This window comes from Dipodomys ordii, unplaced genomic scaffold (genome assembly GCF_000151885.1).
Source record: "Dipodomys ordii isolate 6190 unplaced genomic scaffold, Dord_2.0 Scaffold143, whole genome shotgun sequence".
NCBI classification, from domain to species: Eukaryota; Metazoa; Chordata; class Mammalia; order Rodentia; family Heteromyidae; genus Dipodomys; species Dipodomys ordii.
Genome location: NW_012267359.1, coordinates 2,652,759 through 2,675,775, shown reverse-complemented (window position 1 = coordinate 2,675,775; position 23,017 = coordinate 2,652,759). Strand labels below are relative to the sequence as shown.

The 23,017-nt window shown below is 55.0% G+C and overlaps 4 protein-coding genes and 1 long non-coding RNA gene across 8 annotated transcripts in view; 1 reads left to right on the top strand and 4 right to left on the bottom strand.

Moving 5' to 3' along the window:
• Positions 1-210, bottom strand: part of Plod3 (procollagen-lysine, 2-oxoglutarate 5-dioxygenase 3) — an 8,192-nt gene extending 7,982 nt beyond the window's left edge. For both annotated transcript variants that reach the window (XM_013031721.1, XM_013031722.1), the window contains exon 1: positions 69-210. In XM_013031721.1, the coding sequence (XP_012887175.1) occupies positions 69-84 (16 nt within the window). In that variant the 5' untranslated portion in view covers positions 85-210. The remainder of the gene's footprint in view (positions 1-68) is intronic.
• The window catches only part of Znhit1 (zinc finger, HIT-type containing 1), a 5,020-nt gene extending 375 nt beyond the window's left edge, over positions 1-4,645 (top strand). Inside the window, exons 1-5 of one of the 2 annotated variants that reach the window (XM_013031751.1) lie at positions 288-382; positions 3,303-3,473; positions 3,768-3,847; positions 3,967-4,136; positions 4,233-4,645. In XM_013031751.1, the coding sequence (XP_012887205.1) occupies positions 361-382; positions 3,303-3,473; positions 3,768-3,847; positions 3,967-4,136; positions 4,233-4,254 (465 nt within the window). In that variant the 5' untranslated portion in view covers positions 288-360 and the 3' untranslated portion in view covers positions 4,255-4,645. Of the gene's footprint in view, positions 1-287; positions 383-3,302; positions 3,474-3,767; positions 3,848-3,966; positions 4,137-4,232 lie in introns of those variants that run through there. The other variant, XM_013031752.1, reaches the window with a different exon arrangement.
• A 1,289-nt stretch (positions 4,646-5,934) lies between these two features.
• On the bottom strand, positions 5,935-10,781 carry Cldn15 (claudin 15). Of its 2 annotated transcripts, XM_013031746.1 has the most exons (6): positions 10,661-10,781; positions 9,574-10,004; positions 7,380-7,544; positions 6,705-6,786; positions 6,502-6,618; positions 5,935-6,344 (listed from the first exon to the last, which is right to left on the bottom strand). In XM_013031746.1, exons 2-6 carry the CDS (start codon positions 9,788-9,790, stop codon positions 6,242-6,244), a joined length of 684 nt encoding a protein of 227 aa, XP_012887200.1. In that variant the 5' UTR covers positions 9,791-10,004; positions 10,661-10,781; the 3' UTR covers positions 5,935-6,241. The 2 variants fall into 2 exon arrangements, with proteins under 2 accessions (XP_012887200.1, XP_012887199.1); XM_013031745.1 differs by lacking the exon at positions 10,661-10,781 and having other exon boundaries at positions 9,574-10,038.
• Positions 10,782-11,402: 621 nt separating this feature from the next.
• Positions 11,403-14,559, bottom strand: Fis1 (fission, mitochondrial 1). The gene is made up of 5 exons (XM_013031754.1): positions 14,410-14,559; positions 13,670-13,802; positions 12,253-12,329; positions 11,802-11,907; positions 11,403-11,697 (listed from the first exon to the last, which is right to left on the bottom strand). Exons 1-5 carry the CDS (start codon positions 14,452-14,454, stop codon positions 11,600-11,602), a joined length of 459 nt encoding a protein of 152 aa, XP_012887208.1. The 5' UTR covers positions 14,455-14,559; the 3' UTR covers positions 11,403-11,599.
• A 3,111-nt stretch (positions 14,560-17,670) lies between these two features.
• On the bottom strand, positions 17,671-19,195 carry LOC105997348. The gene is made up of 2 exons (XR_001175640.1): positions 18,625-19,195; positions 17,671-17,987 (listed from the first exon to the last, which is right to left on the bottom strand). It is a non-coding gene; the product is annotated as an uncharacterized LOC105997348 (long non-coding RNA).
• Positions 19,196-23,017: the final 3,822 nt, after the last annotated feature.

The following is a 23,017-nucleotide window of genomic DNA, read 5'->3' as shown; positions in this document are numbered from 1 at the left end:
GCCCTCTCCGGGCTAGGGAGCTCGTCGCCGGGGGTCGCCCTCATTTATAAAAGCGCTCTCGCAAGTACCCAAGGAAAAGAACATGGCTCGCAAAGCCAGCGGCACCCTCTCTTTAACCCATCTCGAGGTTCCTTCAAGAAGGAGGGGCAACCATATTGAGGTCGGAAGTAGGACTGCCCTTAAAAAACATGGCGGGAAGCGTTCCGGTCTCCGAGGGAACGCCAGGCGGTGCCGGGGGGAAGCCGGCGGGAAGGCTGTGCTGCGCGTGCGCCGCCGGAAGTGAGCGTGCTTCTGCCGCCCCTGGGTTGGCTGGCTTAGTCCGCATGCGCAGTGGGCTCTTCCGGCCGCTGTGTTGCACAAATGGTGGAAAAGAAAACTTCTGGTACGTGAATCCCCAGCGGTTCTCCTGCCGCTGCCACCGGGGTGCAAACCTAGCTGGGATCTCCTGGCCTCACTGTCTTACCGGCAGCAGGGAAGCCCCGAGCCTCTCACTCCTGCTCCGGCCCGGCGCTGGCGGCCGATGCAGTGGGGGGAAAAGACTCCCCAAAACCGAGTTTCTGAGATGGGGACTTGCGGATCCGCTCTTGCATGGCGGAGTGAGACGTGCCTTGGGCAGAGGGCCACGCAGAGACGGTGGAGAAGCCACCGAAGGCTGTCTGGGACAAGGTCTTACTGTGTAGCCCGCGCTGGCTTTGAACTCTTCAATTCCTTAAACCTCCTGAGTGCTGGGTTGCAGGAGGGCGCCACCGCCCGGGGCCTCAGGGGCGTGGGACAAAGGCGTGTGGCAGAAGCAGAATTGTTTTATTTTTGCCTGTCCCGGAGCTTGAACTCGGAGTAGCGCTCTCCCACTCGAGCCACAGCACCAAATCTGGCCTTTTCTGAGTAGTTTATTGGAGATAAGAGTCTCACAGGCTTTCCTGACCAGTGTTGGCTTAGAACCGGGATCCTCAGATCTCAGCCTCCCGAGTAGCTAAGATTACAGGCATGAGCCGCTCGCTGGCACCTAGCTCAAGTGTTTATCTTTTAGCAAAGCAGTTGTGGTGTAAAAGTGCCGTCCTGCAGAACTTTCTAGTATGATGGGACTATTCTTTATCTGTGTTAGCAGTGGGAAATGAGGCATATGTGGCTAGTGCCACCTGAGGAAATTAGTTTGTTGTTGGTCATGGGTACTGGGTGCTGTCACTGGGCTCTTTTTTGCTCAAGGCCAGCACTTCACAGCTCCACGTTTTATTTTTCTGGTGGTTAATTGGAGTGAAGAGTCTTACGGTGTTTCCTGCCTGAGCTGGCTTTGGACCACTGTGATCCTCAGATCTCAGCCTCCTGAGTAGCTATGATTGCTGATGTGAGCCACCAGCACCTGGCTCTAATTCCATTGAATCTTGTTTTGTCTAGACCTACATTCAGAGGTTTTAATAAAAGATAAAAGTGTGAATTCTGTAAGATTGACTTGCAACGCATTGAGTGATATCACCCTTTTCTCCAGCTGGTTCTCCTTTGATCTTCATGAAACCCTTAGATCCCAACCCCTTTACATACAAGGTAGGACTTTGTGAGATCTGGCCTGCCTTAACATGACAGCCAGCCAGGCTGAATACCAATGGGCTTACAAAAGACACCCACTCTTCCATTCCGGCCTTCCCTCATGCAGGAGGGCACCAAGGCCTAAGCATTCTCCTTTCTCCCCAACCCAGGCTGCTCAAGACTTAGGCTTCAGCCTAGATTTACCTGTTAGAAATCCCTGACCGGCCACCCCAAAGCAAGGCTCTTGTGCTCTCTCCTGCTTTGTGCCTTGCACAGTGTCTTGCAGCACTGGACCTGTTTGCTTAATCATTTCTCTTCCGACTAGACCATAAACTCCTGCAGTTTCAGAACCTGGGCACTGCCTGACCCTTGCAAAGGAAGAAATACAGAGATGTGACCAGAACTTTGTGCTTTAAATTTATTTCTCTTTTTGTTGGTCATGGGGCTTGAAGTCTGGGCCTGAGTGCTGTCCTTCAGCTCTTCAGCTCAAGGCTAGCACTCTACCTCTTAAGCCACTGCTCCACTTCTGGTTTTCTGGTGGTTAATTGGAGATAAGAGTCTCATGGACTTTCCTGGCTTTGAACCATGATCCTCATATCTCAGCCTCCTGAGTAGCTGGGATTACAGGCATAAACCACCAGCACTGGCTTCTTTTTTTCATTTTTTTTTGGGGGGGTCCAGTCGTGGGGCCTGAACTCTGGGTCTGGGCACTGTCCCTCAGCTCTTCAGCTCAAGGCTAGCACTCTACCACTTGAGCCACAGTGCCACTTCTGGCTTTTTTTCTTTTTGCTTATGTGATGCTGAGGAATCGAACCCAGGGCCTCAGGCATGCAAGGCAAGCGCTCTACCACTGAGCCACCTTCCCAGCCCTCTTTTTCATTTTAAGGTAGTGTTCCATCATATTAGCCCATGCTGGCCTCAAACTCAAGATCCTCTGCTCCTACCTCCCCAAGGCTGGGGTTTAAATGTACACCACCATGCCTGGTAAAGAGCTTAGTACAGTTCCCCTCCAGTGCTCCTAGGGGATGGGTTCCAAGACCACCGCTCTGCTGTGGCACTGACCTCTCTGAGGTGCTCAAGGTCCCAATATAAAATGCTGTCATATTTGCATAGATGTTCCCTTCCCTGTACTTTAAAAATCTCTAGATTACAGGCAATACCTAATATAATGCAAATGCTATCTATGTCAGTAGTATCCCAATATTACTTAGAAATAATAACAAGAACAGAAATTTTATGTGTCTTCAGTAGAGGTGCATTTTTTTCTCTTTTGGAAGTACTGGAGTTTGTACACAGGACTTCAGGCTTGTTGGGCTGGTGTTCTATGAGCCATGCTTCCAGCCTGACTTTTTACTTGATTATTTGGGAGGAATTTAGTGAACTGTTCTGCTAAGGCTGAGATCATAGAGTAGCTAGGCTTACTTGAGCCACTAATGTGATTACCATAAATTCCTTATTTCCTTCCTTCCTTATTTCCTTCCTCCTTCTTCCCTCCCTTCCTGTCTGTCTCTGTCTGTCTCTCTCTTTTTCTTTTTGCTTGAACTTAGGCCTGAGCACTGTCCCTGAGCCCCTTTGTGCTCAAGGCTAGGGCTCTACCACTTGTGCCACAGCGCCACTACAGTTTTTTCTGAGTACTTTATTGGAGATAAGAATCTCATGGACTTTTCTGCCTGGGATGGCTTTGAACTGTGATCCTCAGATCTCAACCTCCTGAGTAGCTATGATTACAGCGTGAGCCACTGGTGCCTGGCCCAGAACTTTCTCTCTCCCACTCTATCTAGTTCGCTCCCAGGACCCTGGGCAGCGGCGTGTGCTGGATCGAGCCGCCCGCCAGCGCCGCATCGACCGGCAGCTCGAGGCCCTAGAGAATGACAACTTCCAGGATGACCCCCACGCTGGCCTTCCCCAGCTTGCCAAGAGGCTGCCCCAGTTTGATGATGACGCAGACACAGGTGAGGCTCCAGGAGACACTGTTGAGGTGTGGGGTTGGGGTGGGAGTGGGCCTTTTAGTGGCCCTTGGCCCTGCCAGTGATTGGCTTATGTGATAGCACCCCCTCTCCCCTTTGTGTGCCTCAGTTTTCCTCGTGTGTACAATAGGGGCTGGAGAAGCAAGCCTTAGACTGGGGTGGATGGGGACAACAAGGGACCAAGATTGGAGAAGCGGGGTCAGGCGGCTGCAGGGAGGTGTGGCAGGGGTATCCCTGGCTTGGTGGCCACCTCCATGTGTCACCTAAACTCATTGCCAGGAAAGAAAAAGAAGAAAACCCGAGGTGATCATTTTAAACTCCGCTTCCGAAAGAACTTCCAGGCCTTGTTGGAGGAGCAGGTAAGAGAGGGGCTGGGAGAGGGAGGGGGACGTTGGAAGGAAGCAGGGAGCCTGGACAGACCTGGACACAGAAAGAGAGAGCTGCTTTGGTCAGCACAGCGTCACACACCTCTCTGCAGAACCTGAGTGTGGCTGAGGGCCCCAACTACTTGACAGCCTGTGCGGGACCCCCGGCCCGGCCTCAGCGCCCCTTCTGCGCCGTCTGTGGCTTCCCCTCCCCCTACACCTGCGTGAGCTGTGGCGCCCGGTACTGTACCGTGCGCTGTCTGGGCACCCACCAGGAGACCAGGTGAGCTGGGGCCCCACCACCACACCCCCTGCTGCTCTGCCCCATCCCCACTGCTTCTTGAGTCCTGGCTCCTCTCCTGGCCTTCTCCGTCCACAGGTGTCTGAAGTGGACTGTGTGAGTGGGGCGGAGCCTCATCACCATGCAGAGACAGAGGCAGGAGTGGAAGACTGAGCAGGGAAGGCCGCCTGGCCCAGGAAGACTAGGACTGACTACCAGGGCTGGTCCTGCCCACAGGCTGCTATGGGAATAAAGACCTTGTGTGAGGGCCACAGGCTGCCTGCTGCTCTGTGCCCTGCCCTGTCCCTTCCCACCCCCACCCCACCCCTCTCCAGGACAGATCCGCACTCAGCTGCTACCACTCCCTCACTCCCCTGCCCACACTGCTTTTCTTAGTTACTGCTTTTGTTTTTAAGAGTCTTGCCATGTAGACCAGGCTGATCTTTCAAAGTTGAGCTCCTGTCTCCCAGGCACTGGGATTACAGGTGCACAATGCCTAGCTTCTTGGCAGTTTTTCTGTCTGTTTCCTTTTAGTTTCTCTGAGCATTTCAGAGACCCAATGGTTTGAGAACTGGGTGGCTAGGAAGTGGGGTGAGGGTGGGGGTCGGGGCTCAGAGGCTCTGCTGAGGAGCCGATCCTGTTTTTGTCCTCTGGCACTAAGCCAGAGGGCAGTGGTCAGCGGGCCTGTCCTGGGGCCACAGGCCTGTGGAGCGGTGGCGCTTGTGCGGCCCCTATTGTAACAGGAGTTTCTGGCCGTCCCAGGTGCTGGACTTCCTCAGTCGTCTCTTGAATAAATGACCCGAGTGAACTACTCTTGAGATCCTATGTGTTCATGCTGGCGCCATCTGAGGCTGTCCCCGCCCAGGGACTTCTTTCTCTCTCAGGAGGCCTGTGGCGGGGTGGGAGGCGCAGGGTGGGAGGGCTACACACTTTGTGGCACGTTTAAGGATAATCCAGGTGTGGGGCTGACACCACTTGTATACCCAGTCAGGATGCAAGGTGCTCCCCCCGCAAGTTACCAGCCATGCTGAGCGCTGGTGGCTCATGCCTGTAATCGTAGCAACTCAAGAGGCTGAGATCTATCTGAAGATTGCAATCTGAAGCCAGTCTAGGCAGGAAAGTCTGTGAGACTCTTTATGTCCAGTTAACCAGCAAAGAGCCAGAAGTGGAGCTTTTGCTCAGGTGGCAGAGTGCCAGCCTCGAGCTCAGGGACAGTGCTGAGGCAGAGTTCAAGGCCCAGGGCTGACACACACAATAAAAGAAAAAACCATCTGGAAAGCACAGCAGAAAAGGGCCAGTGTGTCCACAGATTGACACAGCTGTGCAGCATGTGATGGGTGAAGACAAGGGGACCAGGCCTTGCACTCAGGCACACACCATTTTCCTGAGTGGAAGGGATGGGAGGAGGCAAGGAGGGCTAGTGTGGTTGAGGGGGGAGGGACACGCATGGGCCTGGGCCTCAGCCTCAGGCTTCCATTGGGTGCCAGCTTCTATCTAGCAGCCTCACACTTGGTACTCACTTGGGCCTGCCTGTGACAAGCGTGCCCACCACCCAGTGCCTGGGTCTGAGCTGTTTATAGAGCCATGCCCTCCCCCCCCCGTTGCCCCCCAGCCTTCTCTGGACTCAGAAATGCACCTGCACCAGACCCAGCCAGTCTGCTGCACACACAGTGGGACCGCGCATCCCCACATCCCGAGCCATCCCCATGCTCACAAGCCCCTCAGCCCCACTGTGGAATCGCTACGCTGCTGGGCTGGAGAAGGAAGTTGAAAGGCAGTGGGCAGCTCTGGCAGTATAATACACATTTATAGATGCACGTATTTATACATTTATATAGGATGCACACAGGAGGGACTTCTCCGGCCACTGGGCCCGAGGGGAGTTCTCCAGAGCCCCTCCGGGCCTGGGAGGGTCCGGAGGATGAGAGTCACCCTCCCTGGGGCTGGAGTAGGAGGGAGGAGGAGACTAAAGGAGTGAGGGCTGTGGGTGGGCAGGACTTCCCTGAGGTTCTTAAGGGGCTGTTGGTCCCTGGGCAGGGAAGGGGTCCCTGCCCCCACTGGGCAGGGGTGGGGGGGTCCACAGGCGGAGACTCCAACACCTATTACACCTAGACGTACGCATTTTTGCCGTATTTCCCAAAGCTAATATCGCTTTCATCTGAGGGGCCAGGCGCCACCACCACCGTGGATGCCTTGTAGGGAAGCCTGGGCCTGCGGGAGTGGCGTGTCACGGAGGGACCTGCTCCCCGCCACCCCCTCAAGCTATCCCTCCCTCTTCATGCCCCCTCACCCCATCCCCCCTCCTCATCCCCCATCCCCCCAGCCCCCTCCTCACCCAATCCCTCCTCATCCTGTCCCCCCGCCTCACCTGGCTGCTGGGTCCTCCTTGGAGCCGCAGCAGCAGCTGGAGCCCAGGCAGCCACCGCCCAGGATGGACAGCAGGGAGGCGCTCCAGCCCAGGTAGAGGGCGGGGCCCAGCTCATACCTGGAAGGGGTGGGTGTGGTAAGCAGGGGAGAGGGGGGAAAGTGGGCTGCTTCTCCCAACCTTGGAGCAGGCGGCTTCCCACTCACTTGGTCCCATTGTACAGAGGGTTGAAGAAGTTCTGGGTGATGTTGACTGCGTACCAGCAGATGGCCACCATCCCGCAGGCCCCTGGGAGGCAGAGGAGGCTGCATTAGTGCGAGGAGCCGGGGTGGGGGGCTTGGGGGGCATGTTTCTACCCAATCCCTTCCTCCCACTCTACTCCCTGTCCCAACACTGGGGGCCCTCCACCCCACGGCCTTCCTTCTTCCACCTTGCCCTGTTCACTCTTCACCCCTAGGGCCTGGAGCCGGTCCCAATCCCGGGCATCCTGAAGGTCCAGGGCTTGGTCCTTTGCTTGGCCTCACAAAGCCCTCCAACCCCGGGCTGTCGCCTTTCTGACCATATCCCCACCTGCCTCCCAGGCTTACTGTGAGGGACCAGGATGGGTGACATGGGCCCAGAGTGGGTGGCGTGTTGCCCAGTGTAGGTGACATGCACCCCTCCCTGACCTAGCTCTGCCTCCTAAGCAGTGCGACTTCTCCAGGCCTACTTGGCTTTGGGGTCAGTGCCACCAGCCGGCTCACACCTGACTCCATAGGAGCCCCTGGTTCTCCCCAGAGAGTGGAGAGTGGAGGGGGCCAGGGAGGCCAGATGTCAGTGCCAAAAGGAAGGTGATGAAGAGATGAAGGCAGAGAGATCATCCCTTCCCCCTCCCCCATTACCAGCAAGGATGTCCAAGGCGCCTGCGATGGCCGCCAGCTTGGCTTTCCTGGAGAGTTCCATGCTTCCAAAGTTGGTACAGCGCAGCCCCAGCAGGCCTAGGCCAAGGCCCAGGAAGCCCAGGAGGATGGCAGTGATCATGAGGGCACGGCAGCCTTGGACATACCCTGAGAGGGGGTGGGGGCACAGCTGTTACCCTTGGGGCTGCCCCTCTGGCCCCAGGCACCCGTGTCCCTCTAGTTCCCAGTTCCTAGAAGACCACAGGCCCCCCTCTGCCTCACTGCTATCCTGTTACAGGGTCCCATCTGGCACACCTGCATACTCAGTTATTGGGAACACCCTGTGCACAGCCTCCTAGATCTCTGCAACCTCTCCCCTGGTCAGTCTCCTCGCCCAGGCTATGGCAGGGGAAATGCAAAGATCACCTCTTGTTGGGAGCCAAGGCTTCAGGAAACCATTTAACCTCACTCCTGATTCCAAACCCCACCAGTGCCTAGTGTAGGACCTGAGTTCCTTCCTGGAATGACCAGTAGGGGGCAGTAGGGGCCCATGGCTGAGGGTCAGGGGAGTTTCTGATCTGGAAAGGTGGGATACTGGCCCAGGCCCTATCCATTCATAGTCTTGGGATACCTCAGTTTCCCCTTTCTCAACACTGAGGGCAGCTGCCGCTTCCTTTCTGTCTCTGCTACTCCTCCTGTGTCTCTGTTCGCTGCCAGGCATTCTCAAGGACCTTGCACCCCTTTCCCGGGTGGGGCCCAAGCATGTGTTGAAGGGGAAAGGCTGAATCCCTACCAGGAAGAAGGGAAGTGGCCCAAGTTGGGGAGCAGAGAGGGGGGGACAAAGTTCTCTAGGAAGCCATTCAGAGTCCCAGAGTCCCCCACCAACTCTGTGCCCCCCTGGAGGAGTCTGCAGATACGGCCAGGAGGGGTGACAGCCTGGCCCCCTCCCCAGGACACCACAGCCCAGAGTCCCAGCTCCTTCCAGCCACTTCCAGGACTGCAGGGATGCCCAGCCTCTGTGCCCACCACCCCTGCAGACAGGGGGTTCACAGGTAAGGGCCAAGGGGAAGGTAAGGAGACCCGTACCCTTGCACACCAGCTCTGCACACTCACACCGTCCCACGGGCCCCTTGGGTGCCAGGCTCTGCAGGTAAATGTCCTCACAGGGCTGCTGTGGGCTGTGTACCCCTCCCGGCACACAGCACTCTGGGCCTCCGGCCCTCACTGGCCTCAACTCAGCAGAGGGGCGTGTCTGCACACAGTCCTGGACAGAAGGCTGAATGGTTAACCCAGGAGTCAGCAGGCATTGGGCACCCAGATGCTCAGGGCATCTTGTTTTGTGCCAGTCCTGGAACTTGAACTCAGGCTCTGGGCACTGTCCCTTCGCTTTTTCCACTCAAGGCTAACACTCTAGTGCTTGAGCCACCACTCCTCTTCCAGCTTTTTGGTGGTTAATAGAAAAGTTTCTTGGACTTTCCTCCCTGGGCTGGCTTAGAACCATGATCCTCAGATTTGAGGGCCATGTCTTTCAGGGCAGGAAAAATGGGCTGAGCCAGAGGTAGGAGGACGTGTAGCTATCAGAGGTTTCACAATCCAGGCGACAGCACTTTAAGAACCTCATCAACCACCATGAGCCCCGCAATTACCCACACATGCTCACACACAGCCCTCTGCAGCCAGCATTTGCACCTGCCTGGCCCCCCTTTCCACCACAGCCAGGCCTGACCAAGAGCCCTGTGGAGCTCAGCAGGGCAGCTGGGCACCCGGCTGTGGACACCCAGGTAGGACACTGACACTGGCAGCCGATCTACCACCCGGAGTCCCATGTTGGGCCATGGCCTCATACCCCCAGCCCCAGCAGTCCTGCCTAGAATGAAACCCCAAATGTACCAAGTGCCCCCACACACTGGGTTTCAGGTTTCATCACTATGGCCATCTGTGCCCCATACGTCTGTCCTAAGGGTGCAAATGGCAGGCATGGAGCTTGCACCATTGCGTGGCCTGGACATAGAACTAGCAGCAGCAGGAGTTTGACTTAGAGCCACACTGGCCCCTCCACTGGCGGCACAAGTATACCCAGGCCTTATTCCACATCCGGATGGTGCCCAGAGCATTCCTGGCTGTGGCCGTCGAGGGCCCAGAGCTTGAATCCCTGATGCCCACAGCCCCGCCACACCCCTGCCCAGGGGTCCTGTACCGGACAATGCGAGCATGGATGGGAACTCCCAGCAGTTGGAGACGCCCAAGGAGTCGGTGGCACAGCTGAACCACAGGTTCTCGTAGATGGTGTTGGTGGTGATGACGTTGCCGTGTACGGTGGACACCCGCCAGTAACTGTTCTGCAGTGTCAGCCCCAGCATCAGCAGCCCCAGGGCTGACAGGAAAAAGCCAAAGGCCTCTACAGCCACAGACATCCTGGGCGACAGGGCCCCCTGGGGCAGCGGCCCCACAGAGGGGCAAGGGCAGCACCCCTGGGGGGCCCCCAAGGGACTCCAGCCAGGGAGGACTTGAAGAGCCCTGCCCACCACAGCTCCTCAGGTCTGCTCTGTCTCTGGGTTCTCCGCTGTCTTCTGGGTCTCTGCTTCCCCACAGGTCAGAGGAATGAGCCGAGCCCCGCTTGCTCTGCAGCTGTTGACAAGAGATGGAGGGAATAAATGGCCAAAAGTCCATCCCCGCCCCCAGCCTCTGGGCCGCCCCACTCCCCGCCCTGCCAGGTGGGGGAGTAGACTTGCTGGGAGACTAACGCCAGGCCAGACAGCCCCGGCCTGGGCAGGAGCGCCCCAAGGGAGACATCAGCAGCCAAGGGGAAGTGGCCAACTCTGACTCAGACTTCACAGGAGGTCAGAGAATGGAGTCGGACTGGCAAAGAGGGGAAAGGTAACAGTGCCCAAAGAAGCCCACCTCAGACTGTCTCCCTGCCTGTCCTGGGGCACAGCCAGCCCTGGGGTGCTGGGTCACGTGAGGACTAAGCAGGTTGGTGAAGGGTAGGCAGCTGGGGGATCCGAGTTGGGGACAGCCTAGATGCTACCTTATCAAGGGGGCTTGGGGGCCCTGGGCTGGCGATCGCTACAGGCCCGGGGCTTGTGATTCCAGGGATCACAGCCCTCACCTGTTAGTGGCCCCCCGAGTCCCTGTCTGAGTGCTGCAGGGCTGAGGGCAGCCACCTGCCCCAACTGGGGTTTCCCTCCTCTGGGAGCTGACCTTTGAGTCTTGAGCTAGGTCTCTCTGCCCAGGGGCGTGTGGCTAATCTCTGCCTAACTCATTCTGCTACCAACGGCTGTCACCTGCTATATTGATGGTGATGGATTGGAAGGCAGGCCCAGCACCTGTTTCGGGTAGGGTAGTCACAGGTACCGGTTGGTGCAGGACCTCGGCCGTCGGAGGGGGAATGGGGTGCCTGTGGGGTGCCCATCCTCCCATCACCAGCCCTTTTCCAGTGTCAGGTGCCTCTTCCCACCCCCCCCGCCCCCCGTGGCGTGGCAGGCTGTGGAACGATAGGCATGCGGCGAGGACACAGGCCCATGCAGAGCCTGGCACCGGGGGTGTGGGCGAAGTGGGCTGGGTGGGGCCTCCCATTCCACAGGCTGAACTGGGATACCCCCATGGCCCCAACCTCTCCCACACACCACCCCACACCAGGGCTCCCTTCCCTGCCCCCCCCTTCCTCTCAGGAGGAGGAGGGGGGGCAAGGGAGACAAAGGGAGGGAAGGGCGGAGTCCTGGGAGGAAGCTGAGTGGGGGCCTCCTGGTGTGGAAAACTCCACAGGTGGTGTTGGAGGCAGCTGAGTGGGTGAGAGGAGACCCGGGCCGTAAATCTCAACCGTTCCCCGGGGACAGGGTGCCGGGCCACAGAAAGCCACGGAAGGGCAGTAGGGGGGAGAGGAAGGAAGGATGTGGGCGGGGCAGCTCAGAGGACAAAGCAGAGGCTCACAGCAGCGAGGGGGGGGCAGGGCAGGAGAGGACCACAGGGGTGACCAACACCTGCCTGAGGCGAGCCCACCCCTCCCACAAATCAGACTCTAGCTTTGCAAGCCACGGCCCATGGCCTACATTTATTTACACTCAAGGTCACAGTTGGGGGGGGGATGGAAGGCCACGGGGGGAGGGGGGGTAGAGGGAGAGGCGGAAAGATGACAAGGGAGAAGGCTGGCAAGGATGGCCAGGGCCCCTCATGTGCCCTCAGCCTCCCAGGTGCCCGGGGCCAAGGAGCAGGTCCAGCTTCCTTCAGGATTTGGACTTGGACACAGCCAGCCCGATGAGTCCAGCCAGGCCCGCCACGCCCAGTGCCATGCCACCCACGATGGCCATGCCGACTAGTCCATCTGCAGAAAGGGAGAAGGGGGTCAGGAGGCGGAATGGGTGCACCCCTTCTTGAGGCTGGGGGGAGCCAGGGCCCAGGAGGGCACACAGAGGCTGAGGCTGTCACCTTTCTTCATGGCCTTGTCAATGAGCCGCTCCAGTTCCTTGGCCTGGTTGTTCTGCGGCTCGGTCTGCAGCAGCCCTCGCACGTACTTCAGTGCCTTTTCATATTCCTGGACTCGTGGGAAAACATGCCCCACACCGTGGGCACCCGTGGACTCCAGCCCCGCCTGCCCCGCCCAGGCTCCTCTCCTATGCCCACTATTCCCTCACCTCCTCCCTGTCCCAGCCTCACCCCAGCCCCACCCAATGGAGTAGAGTCCACCGACCCAACTGTGTGGGGTTGATAAGCCAGGGGAGATAAGAGCACGAGGCCTGGGCTGCACCCCAGACATAACGGCGGACCTACACCTGCAGGATCCTGATCTTCTACCCTTCCTTCAAGGGGCCTGTCCTGCCTACTCTCACCTGCATCACACCTGCCCGCTTCCCACGGGTGGCCTTCCTGAGGGCCTTACCTTGAGCCGGTAGTTCCCCACAGCCAGGTAGAAGACATAATCCCTCTGCTCCTCCTTGCTCCCTTTGGGCAGCAGCTCTTGGGGAAGAGGGAAAAGAAAGCAAAAATTGCCTCTCTTCTCTTAATGGGGTGCTCCAAAAGACTTCTTTCCACCTCCCATTGATGCTGGGTCGCCATGATAGCACGGGCTGCCCAACACCCCAGTGACATGCATCCTGGAATCACTGATAGCTGTGCATCCTTGTGAACCGATAGGAAACCAAGGCACAGAAGTTCAAAGGCAGTTCTACCCTTGCCAAGCACTGTGACACACTCTTGTTAATACCAGTACCCAGGAGGCTGATGAAGAGGATCATGAGTTCGCCAGCTACACAGTGAGAGCCTGTTTTAATCAAAAGAAACAGAAACACACAAAGGGTAGCTCTGCTGTGCATCCCACTACAGTCACTGGCCTCACCATCTGCTGACTGAGAACAGTGACCATCTGGCCCCTAAAAGGATGTGATTCCTTTTCTCTAACTCATCTTCCCTGAGTGACCCGCCCCCCGACTTTCCCTGGGGACCAGAGCTTGCACCCAAGAAGTTCTGCATCCTTCCTAGTGGTCTGCACTGCCTGCAGCTGGACTATCGATGACCACAGACCACATCTACTGGTTAGCTCCATCAGGGAAACCTGAACAACCCAACTGCCAGTGTAGGCTCTGTGTTTGCATTAACAAAGACACTTGCCACTTGCCAGGCCCTGCAATCCTAGCTGCTACTCAGGAGGCTGAGATCTGAGCATCAAGGGCAACAAAGTCCATGAGACCCTTATCTCCAATTAACCACCAAAAAAACTGTGGCTTGAGGGGTAGAGTGTCAGCTTTGAGTGAAAAACCACAGGGACAGTGCCCAGGTCCTCAGTGAGTTCAAGCTTCAGCCTCAGCATTAAAAAGATACGTCTGGGGCTAGGAAGGTGGCTCAGTGGTAGAGCGCTTGCCTTGCATGCATGACGCCCTGGGTTCGATTCCTCAGCACCACATAAGCAGAAAAAAAAGCCGGAAGTGGCCTGTGGCTCAAGTGGTAGAGTGCTAGCCTTAAGCTGAAGAGCTGAAGGACAGCACCCAGGCCCAGAGTTCAGGCCCCACGACCGGACCCCCCTCTCCACCCCCCAAAAAAGAAATGTCTGTACATGCTCGGTAGACAGCATGTCTTTTTTCTTTCTTCAAAGTCTCTTAGGTTACTATAAATTTGCAAGTGTGAAAGCTGTGGCTGTGGAGGGCCGGCTCTAGCCATCCTGGCGGACTGACTGGGCCCTGCTGCGGAGGGACCGCGCTGCGAGGTAGGGTCCGGCGCTTGAGATGGAGGGAGGGAGGCCAATGGCGAGGACGCCCAGCCCGAGGCGGGCGGGCGGGCAGGGTCGGTGGCCGGCGCCTCACCCTCCAGCAGCGCGATGCCTCTGCGGATGTCATCGTTGTACTTGCTCCGCACCAGGCACCAGGCGTACTCGAACTGTGTGCTCTTGGACACGGAGCCCGCCGCCTGCTCCGACTGGAATTTCTTTTCAAACTTCTGCCGGAGGAGAGGAGGGGAGAGCAGAGGGGCGACCGTTCAGAACCGGAGGTGCCGGCCACTCTCCTCCCCTCCGCGACCTCGGGGCCTGGTACCCCGCGGCTCTGCTCCCGCCCTCCCCGCGGCGGCGCGGCCGCCTGCTGGCGGCTCCAGGCACCGCCCGGGCAGCGGGACCGTAAACTCGCCAGCCTGGCCCGCGACACCCGAGTCCTCGGGGAGGCGCCCGGGCCCGCCCGCGCTTTCATCTCAGCCGACAGCCAGGAGCAGAGGCAGGGCCCGCCTCCCACGGCTGCAAGGCCGGGGACACGGCAGGGACAGAGCTCGGCACTGCGCCGTCTCACCACTAAGGGACGTCCGGAACGCCCAGCTCTGCAAACCCAGATCCCGACTCCAGGCCTTCGGACGGAGGCGGAAAGAACTACAACTCCCAGCAGCCTCTAGGGCCAAGAGCGCCTTTCGGGCAGGAGCTCGCGCCGCAAGGGCTGCCGGGAGTCGTAGTTCGACTGCCTTGGGCAAAGCAGAGGCTGGGAGTGAGTTTGGCCTTCGCGGGACTCTGCTCGGGACCCGTCCACCACTCTCCCCTTCGCCTCCGCGGGCCAGGCCTCACCTTCAGATCCTCCACAGACACCAGCTCGTTCAGCACGGCCTCCATGGCCGCCGCCCCCGCAGTCCTCGCACCGCGGACTCTACAGGACCACGGTCTCCATGGTCCGGTGCAGGGGCGGAGAGGCACTTCCGGCACCCGACGGATGCAGCCAGTCTGGCCCGGCCCCGCCTGCCCCTGTCGGCCCTGCCGCAGGGGGCGCTAGTGCGCACGCCCGGGCGACCCCGCCCCTCCGGCTTCCAGCCGGCGCTGGGGGCCGGCAGACCCAACCCACAAGTCCGGGACCGAGCCTGGCAAGCCAGGCTCTGGGATGGAAAACCCTGCAGGGATCGCGTCTTTGTAGGGCGCAGCCTGACATCCCCAGAAACCCGCTGCCTGCATCGAGATCCCAACGAAATACCTGGGGCAGGTATTTCTATACGCAGGATAGAGGACGGGATATTAGTCACATGCATAGCAGGAGATGGGCCAAGCACAGCAATCACTACTGCAGCTGCAAAACTTGAAAGATGCTTGTGCTGAGCCCCGTGGATGAACTGCAGCCCCCTAACTTTGTGTCCTTTTTTTTTTTTTTTTTTGGTCGGTCGTGTGGCTTGAACTCTGGGCCTGGGCGCTTGAGCACAGTGCCATTTTGGATTTTCTGGTGGTTATCTGGAGATAGTCTCACGGACTTTCCTGCCCGGGCTGGCTTTGAACCAGGACCCTCAGACCTCATTCTCCTGAGTAGCTAGGATTGCAGGCATGAGCCACCGGCGCCCGGCTGTCTGTGTCCTTTCATCTGACCTATTCTGTGCTGCAGTCCCTTTGCAATCACCTTGAACTCCAAGTTTCACAAATGAGCATCTTGTGTGGAAGTCAAACCCTCCCCTCAAACAGGCAAAGCCTTCTTAGCATATTACAGCAAACAACCAAAAACTCAGGACTACCTGCCAGTCATTCCAATGGCAAAGTTACAATTCTCCCCCACCTCCTCTGAGGAAAAGACTGAGACAAAGGTTAACCAGGCCAGACCAGTGACCTAGCACTGTCTGAGATATACATGCCTTTCTCCCTCCCTCCCCCTATTTTCATTTTCCCTATTTAACCTTCAGACAATGTCTGTACACCCCCACACTCTTGTACTGGAGCAATGTCTTCCCAGGAATGTTGTGTAATAAAACCCCCTTTCTCTGCCTTTCTCCATCTTTATTTGCACATGGAGGTAAGTGGTGGGGAGATCTTGGGACTCCTGGACTTCAGTTTCACTACAATAGGAACTTGTCTCTTGCAGGGTTGTCTTTGGGTTTACCATCTTTGGGTCTACTGGAGAGGGAAGGCAGTTGGAAGCAAGGGGAAGTGAAGTGATGTTTGGTTAGACTTGCAGTCTTTTCACCTTGACTCAGCCTTTCCATGGAATGGAAGTTCCCTATGGGCAGAGACTGCTGTTTAAACATGGACAAAAGCACTAATAGTAAAGAGGTCAGTGCACCTGCCTGGGTTACTGTCCAAGCACCTGTCACGTTTGCAAAGGCTTAGGCTCTCACTTAGCTTTTTCTGCAAGACTGGCACTCTTACCTCTTGAGTCACAGCTCTTCTGGCTTTTTGGTGGTTAATCAGAGAATTGAATCCCATGGACTTTCCTGACAGGGCTGGCTTTGAACCTCCATCCTCATATCTCAGAGAAAAAGATGGATTTGAGAGGCAGGAAGAATGAAAACAGACCAGATCAACTTGAATGAAGGTTGTCGAGGGACACCAAGGTGACCTGAGGATTTAGGAGATCTGAGGCATAATGGGGGCACGAGTGGGGGTATGTCAAGTAAGGTCATGGGTGGGGGTAAGGTTGCAGGGAGCTGGAGAGTTCAAAGAGTTTTAGGACTTGTCTTGCAAGTCTGTGGTACTGGTATGGGTACTGAGGCTTGCTGGGGCTGAATTTGTTTTACACAGGTCTGTTTCTGGGAACCTGTGGTGCAAACCTACAGTGCAGGTTGTGGTTCAGGAACTCAGGTGCCTGTCAATTGGGGCCGATGTGTGTGTATGTATGTGTGTGTGTGTTCACATTTAGATTCGTATCATTTGGGATTAGATGACAGGATTCCAGGGAGAATTCCAGGCCTGATGTTGGTGGCTCATGCCTATAATCCTAGTCACTCAGGAGGTTGAGATCTGAGGATCACAATTCGGAACCATCCTGGGCAGAAAAGTCCACATGAGACTCTTATCTCCAATAAATTACTCAGAAAAGTGGAGCTGTGACTCAAGAAGTAGTAAAGGGCTGGGAAGGTGGCTCAGTGGTGAGTGCTTGCCTTGCATACATGAGGCCCTGGCTTCGATTCCTCAGCACCACATAAGCAGAAAAAAACAGAAGTGGTGTTGTGGCTCAAGTGGTAGAGCGCTAGCCTTGAGCTGAAGAGCTGAGGGACAGCGCCCAGGCCCAGAGTTCAGGCCCCATGACTGACCCCCCCCAAAAAAATAGTAACGCACTAGCCTTGAGCACAAAGAGGCCCAGGGACAATGCTAAGGCCCTGAGTTCAAGCCCCAGGACAGGCAAAAAAAAAAAAAAAATTCTGGGAAGGTCCCTCTGGGGAGGAGGGGGAAGCATATTCAGAGGGCCATGCCATGGGAAACTGGGAGTTGGGAAAACAAAGCAGATTCCTAACACTTAGTCTCCAGAATGGCTAGGATTACAGGACTGAGCCACCAGTGACTAGCACAAAAGATGCCATTTTAAGCTCCTTTTTGAACTCTGAAGAAACTCAGGCTCCAGAACGTTCTGTCATCTTCCCAATGAAACAGAGCTAGAAGCAGAGATGCTGGAATTTGAACTTGAGTCCTTCCCTGCTGCTTAATTTCAGCTGCCACTGCAGGTAAGAGAAGAGAGCTCCATGCTTAAAGGACAAATCTTTTTGTTTTTAATTTTAATATTTTGCATACCAGTATGGGGCTTAAACTCATTGCTTCATGTTCTTCCTTACCTTTCTTCCTCAGGGATGGTGCTCTACTACTTGAGCCACACCTCCACTTCTGGCTTTTTGCTGGCTAATTGGAGATAAGAGTCTTGGATATCTTTCTGCCCCAATGTTTTCAAACCTTGATCCTCAGATCTCAGCCTCCTGAGTAGCTAGGATCATAGGCATGAGCCATTGTGCCTGGCCATTTTTAAAGTAATATACAGTATGGTATGAAAGTATTTGGCTGAGTAAATTTATTTGAGAAAATATTCAATACAAAGTTTTAAAAAAGGAGTCATGAAGCTACTTTTCCTGAATTATCGGAGAAGATAAATAAACAACAAAACACCACATGATGGTTTTATTAAATTATGGAACAGTAATGCAATAAAATACAAACTTTAAATCAGCCCTATGACTTCATGCAGGTAGGTGAGAATATTCAAAAGGAAATTATGCTTTTGTTAAATTCAGTCATGTGGGTGAGCAGAAAGGAAGCTGACATTTTGGGGTGCTGAGAAAACAATCTAGGACTGATATTTGTTCTATTTTTGCAGATTCTGGCTTTCTCTCTGGAGTCCATTGCCAGGTGGAGTGGGTTCTAGGTTTCTTTACTTTCAGCTTGTATCAGTGGTTAGCTCAGGAGGAATGCTTGAAAAAAAAAAACAAAAACCCTACTACCAAGACTGGACTACTTGTGTTCTTCCAATTTTCCTTCATCTGTCACCCCTACTTCCCAGTTTCTCCTAACAACTCAGTGAAGTTTCCTCAAGAGCCTTGTGAATTCATGCTTGAAAGCTTAGCTATTCAAGAGGCTGTGATCTGAGGATCATGGTTCAAAGACAGCCAATGCAGAAAAGTACATAAGACTCCATCTCCAATTAACCAGCAAAAAGCCAGACTAGAGGTGTGGTTCATGTGGTGGAGCACCAGCCCTCAGCAAAGAAGCCAAGTGAGAACATGAGGTCCTGAGTTCAAGCTTTGGCTACCAACACACACACACACACAAAATCCACTTATCCATCCATCATTCAACTACTTTTTTTCTGGGAGGGGTCTGGTCGTGGGCCTGAACTCTGGGCCCGGGCGCTGTCCCTCAGCTTTTCACCTCAAGATTAGCACTCTACCACTTGAGCCACAGCATCACTTCCGGCTTTTTCCCCTCCTGCTTATGTGGTGCTGAGGAATCGAACTCAGGGCCTCATGCATGCAAGGCAAGCGCTCTACCACTGAGCCACCTTCCCAGCCCGTCATCCATCTACTTAACATTTATTAGGGACTTACTTACTATGTGCCAAGCAGAAACCAAACAGAGAAGAGTCCTTGCTGTCAAGGCGGTTTACACATCTTGGAAGAAGCCAGTAGCCTTACACTGATTTGTGTCACCATCACACACACGCGAGCGCGGGAGCAGCCTCCTGGATCGTTGCTGCGCAGCCCAGGCCCGACAGCTCGTCGCCGCTCCGAAGTGCAGATCCACACCCCTTCCCGGCTGCCGCGGGAACGGGGGCTCCCCACCGCGCACACGCCGCCCGTCCGAGTCGCCCCTACTTACTTTTCCAGCTTCACCTCGGGGGACCCCACGCACCCCACAGGCTCGGACGGCTCCTTTTACCTGCGATGCCTGGCCAGCCCCGGCTCCCCACGGCGGGCAGGGCCGGGCCGGGGTCCGCGCCCCCACGGTGGGCAGGACCAGGCCAGGGTCCGTCACCTGGCCCTCAGCCTTTTAAGGGGGCACAGCCCGCCTCGCTTACGCCTGTGCCTCCGCACAAGCTTCTGTTGAATGAATGAATGAATGGATGGATGTAGGAACTAGCCGCCAGCCTCCCACCGATGATGCCCGAGCCCAGGCGCCAGCACTTCCGGGTGCGACGCGCGCGCCTACTCGGGGCTACTCTAGGAGCCCAGTTCGGTGGTATGGAGGACCCCAGGGGTCCCGACTGCGCCGGCGCAGTAGCTGCCCTCTGCGGGCGAGGCCTGGGTAACAAAGAGGGCGTGGCTCTGAGAACCCTTGGCCAATAAACATCCGCGGTTCGGCGAGTGGGGCGGGGCGAGGTACGGTAGGGCAGGTAGCAACAAGAGAGTATTGGCTTGAGACTCAAAGTGGTTTGTGATATTCTGGCTACAGGATGGGGGAAAAAGTGTCCATATAGATAGATAGATATAGATATAGATAGATATAAACATTATTTTATTTTATTATTTTTTTGCCTTATGGACCGACCTTGATCTTGCACCTCTTCCTGAATCTTCACTGTAGCTAGGAGGTTATAATTCAACTGCCACAACGTAGACATTCAACAAGAACTTTTGCGTGTGTGCTGATATTGAGACCTGAACTCAGGTCCCGGGTACTATGCCTGACCTTTTTTGCTTAAACATGGCGCTCTAACACTTGAACCACACCTCCACTTTCGGCTTTTTGGAATTGGAATTGGAATCTCATGGACTAAGTAAGAGTCTCATGGACTTTCCTTCCCGGGCTGGCTTTGAATAGCTGTCCTCAGATCTCATCCCCTCCAGTTGCTAGGATTACAGGTGTGAGCCGCGGGCGCCCGGCTTTCCTTCCTTTCTGGGGGTGGGGGGATTGAATGGAGATTTGAACTCAGGGCCTTGAGTCAGGTTAGGCAGCTGCGGAGCTTGCCGTGCCATGAGAGCCACGCCCCCTGCGGATCGAGCCACGCCCCCGACGCTGGCCACGCCCCGCTGTGCCTTTCCCAGCGGCGGCTCGCGGAAGTCCTCCCCCGCCGCTGACTCAGCCCGGGCTGTTTTTCTGTACTTCATCTCTTGACGCGTCTCATCAACTTTTCCCAAAACCAGTTCCGACGTAAAACATCATCTATTTCTGGGAAAAAGCCAGCAGCTCAGCCATTCGTGAGGAGGAAGGCTGTGAGGAGTCAGATTACTCAGAAAACGCCCTGTCCTGGTCCCGGCCCTTGCAAGTGTGCAGATGCCGCACAGAGTGTTCTAGAAGGCCTGCGGTGACTAAGAGCTGAGCCGGAGCCGCTGCCTGAGAAAATAAGATCTCAAACTGGGAGCATCTGGGAACTCTCTAAGACATCCAATGTCAAATTAAAACGCTGAGGCTTTTTAGTGATTTAACAGCTGAGATAGGATGAAGGCAGTGGAAAATTGTGATGAAATCTCCCACTTACACTTTTATAGTTTGGAAGGTTTTTGTTGGACGTTGAACAAAATAAGCTTGAATTAAGTTACATCCCTCCATTGGTGCCCACATTCAGTACTGAAGTCCCAACTCCAGAGCATTAAAAAGACCAGATCTAGAGACATATCTTACTGAGCAGCACAGGCTGGCCTCAAACCCCAGGACTTCCTGCCCCTCAGCCTTCTGAGTTGCTGAGGTTATAGATGTGCACTATAGTTCTGGTTTGGAGATAAAGAGTCGTTACAGAGGAAATTGAGTTAAAATCTGGTCATTAGAGTGGGTCTTGTCAGAAGACTGGTGTCCTTATGAGAAGTGGAAAGATTGGGACATAGATATACTGGAGGCAAGATCCTGTGAGGGCACAAGCCAAGGGGAGGGGCCTCGAAGGACCCAACCCTGCTCGGACCTTGGTCTTAGACACCCAGACTTTAGAACGTTGAAGACATGCATTTTTTTTTTAAACATTGGGACTTTGGTAGCTCATCAAACTCATACAATTAAAAAAAAAATTGAGCCAGGCACTGGTGGCTCATGCCTATAACCCTAGCTACTCAGGAGGCTGAGATCTCAGGATTATGGTTCAAAGCCAGACTGGACAGGACAGTCCATGAAACTTTTACCTCCAGTTAACCACCAGAAAACAGGAAGTAGCACTATGGCTCTCGTGGTAGGGTGCTTGCCTTGAGCTGAAGAGCTGAGGGACAGCGCCCAGACCCAGATTTCAAGCCTCATGACCACCACCAACAACAACAAATATAATAATAATAAATAAATTATAATTGTTAGGAAAATGGAGGAGAAAGGAAGGAAACAGGCCGGACTCAGTCTTCACAGGCGAGGACTGTTCATTGAGAAAGAGAAGCTAGGGGCAAAGCCATCCCGTGGGCTTGGAGCTGTGTGTCAGAGCTGGGACAGGAGCTGGGTTTTATGAGGTCTGAGCAAGGAGGCAGAGGTTAATGAAAAAGCCACTAGGTCAAGGAAGGTGGAGGGCTTTTCGGTTGGGCCTATGGGCTTAGAGAGATGGCCCTGCTGGAGTCAGGCAGGCTGCACATATCTTTGGAGCGTTGCCTGGTATCTGTATGCACCTGAAAAAACAAAAGTGGGGGTCAGTCCTTCAATAATTGTACAGAAACTTCTTCACCAAATCTTTCAGGTTTTCTTTAGATTTTTGGTGGTGGTGGTGGTTGTGGGGCTTGAACTCAGGGCCTGGGCACTGTCCCTGAGCTCTTTTTTTTTTTTTTTTTGCTCAAGGCTAGTGCTCTGTCACTTTGAGCCACAGTGCCATTTTCCATTTTCTGGTGGCTAATTGGAGATGAGTCTCACAGGCTTTCCTGCCTGGCTGGCTTTGAACCTTGATCTTCAGATCTCAGCCTCTCTAGTAGCTAAGATGACAGGCATGAGCCACTGGCACCCAGTTCTGCTTTGGGTTTAATTTTGTTTTAGAAGTTTCCCCCCCCCCCACTCACTTGAGTGAACTCTCACATGCCTTTCTTGCTCACAGCTGGGGTTCTACCATTTGATCCACACCTGCAGCCTTCCCTTTGGCTAGTTATTTTGGAGATGGAATCTCATAGACTTTTCTGCTTAGGGTGGCTCCAAACTGCAATCCTCTGGATCTCAGCCTCCTAAGTAGGTAGGATTACAGTCCATGAGCCACTGTCGCCTGATTCCACTCTGACTAAAGCTTCCAGTTCGGCTGCCTTACAGGAAGATCTGGGTGAAAGAGGAGTCTTCCATTCCTGCACCTAGAACCTCTCAGAGCTGGAGAATGTCCCACATAACCTCCATGAAGTTTAATGAACGTGTGTAATTAATCCAGCCTGCCTGTGGTGGCTCATACCTGTAATCAGGGAGTGGAGATCAGGAGGATCATGGTTCCAAGCCAGCCTAGGTGAAGGTGATATTTACACCTGTATGCCATGCAGCTCACTACAATCCCGGGGAGACAGCCTGCTTGGACTGCTAGGGGAATTCAAATGGGAAAAAATGCTGCCTGAGGAGAAAGGAAAGTTGCCACACAGGTCAATATTTATATTTGTCCTGAATCCTTTTGATGTCTTTAGTCAAGGTCAACCATGTACCCCTGGCTGGCCTTGAATTTGTGATCCTTCTGCCTCAGAATCCTGAGTGCTGGGGTTATAGGTGTGAAATGGCACATTCAGCTTCTTTTTTGGTCCTGGGCTTGAACGCTGAGCCTGGGAGTTGTCCCTCAGCTCTTCAGCTCAAAGCTAGTGTTCTACCACTTGAGCCACAGTGCCACTTCTGGTTTTCTGGTGGTTAATTGGAGATAAGAGTCTCATGGACTTTCCTGCCTGAGCTGGCTTTGAACCACAATCCTTGGATTTCAGCCTCCTAACTAAGATTACAGGTGTGAGCCACCGTCCGGGCACTGGTGGCTCATGCCTATAATCCTAGCTACTCAGGAGGCTGAGATCTGAGGATTTTGGTTCAAAACAAGATCAGGAAGGAAAGTCTGTGAGACTCTTTGGTCTTGGGGCTTGAACTCTGGGCCTGG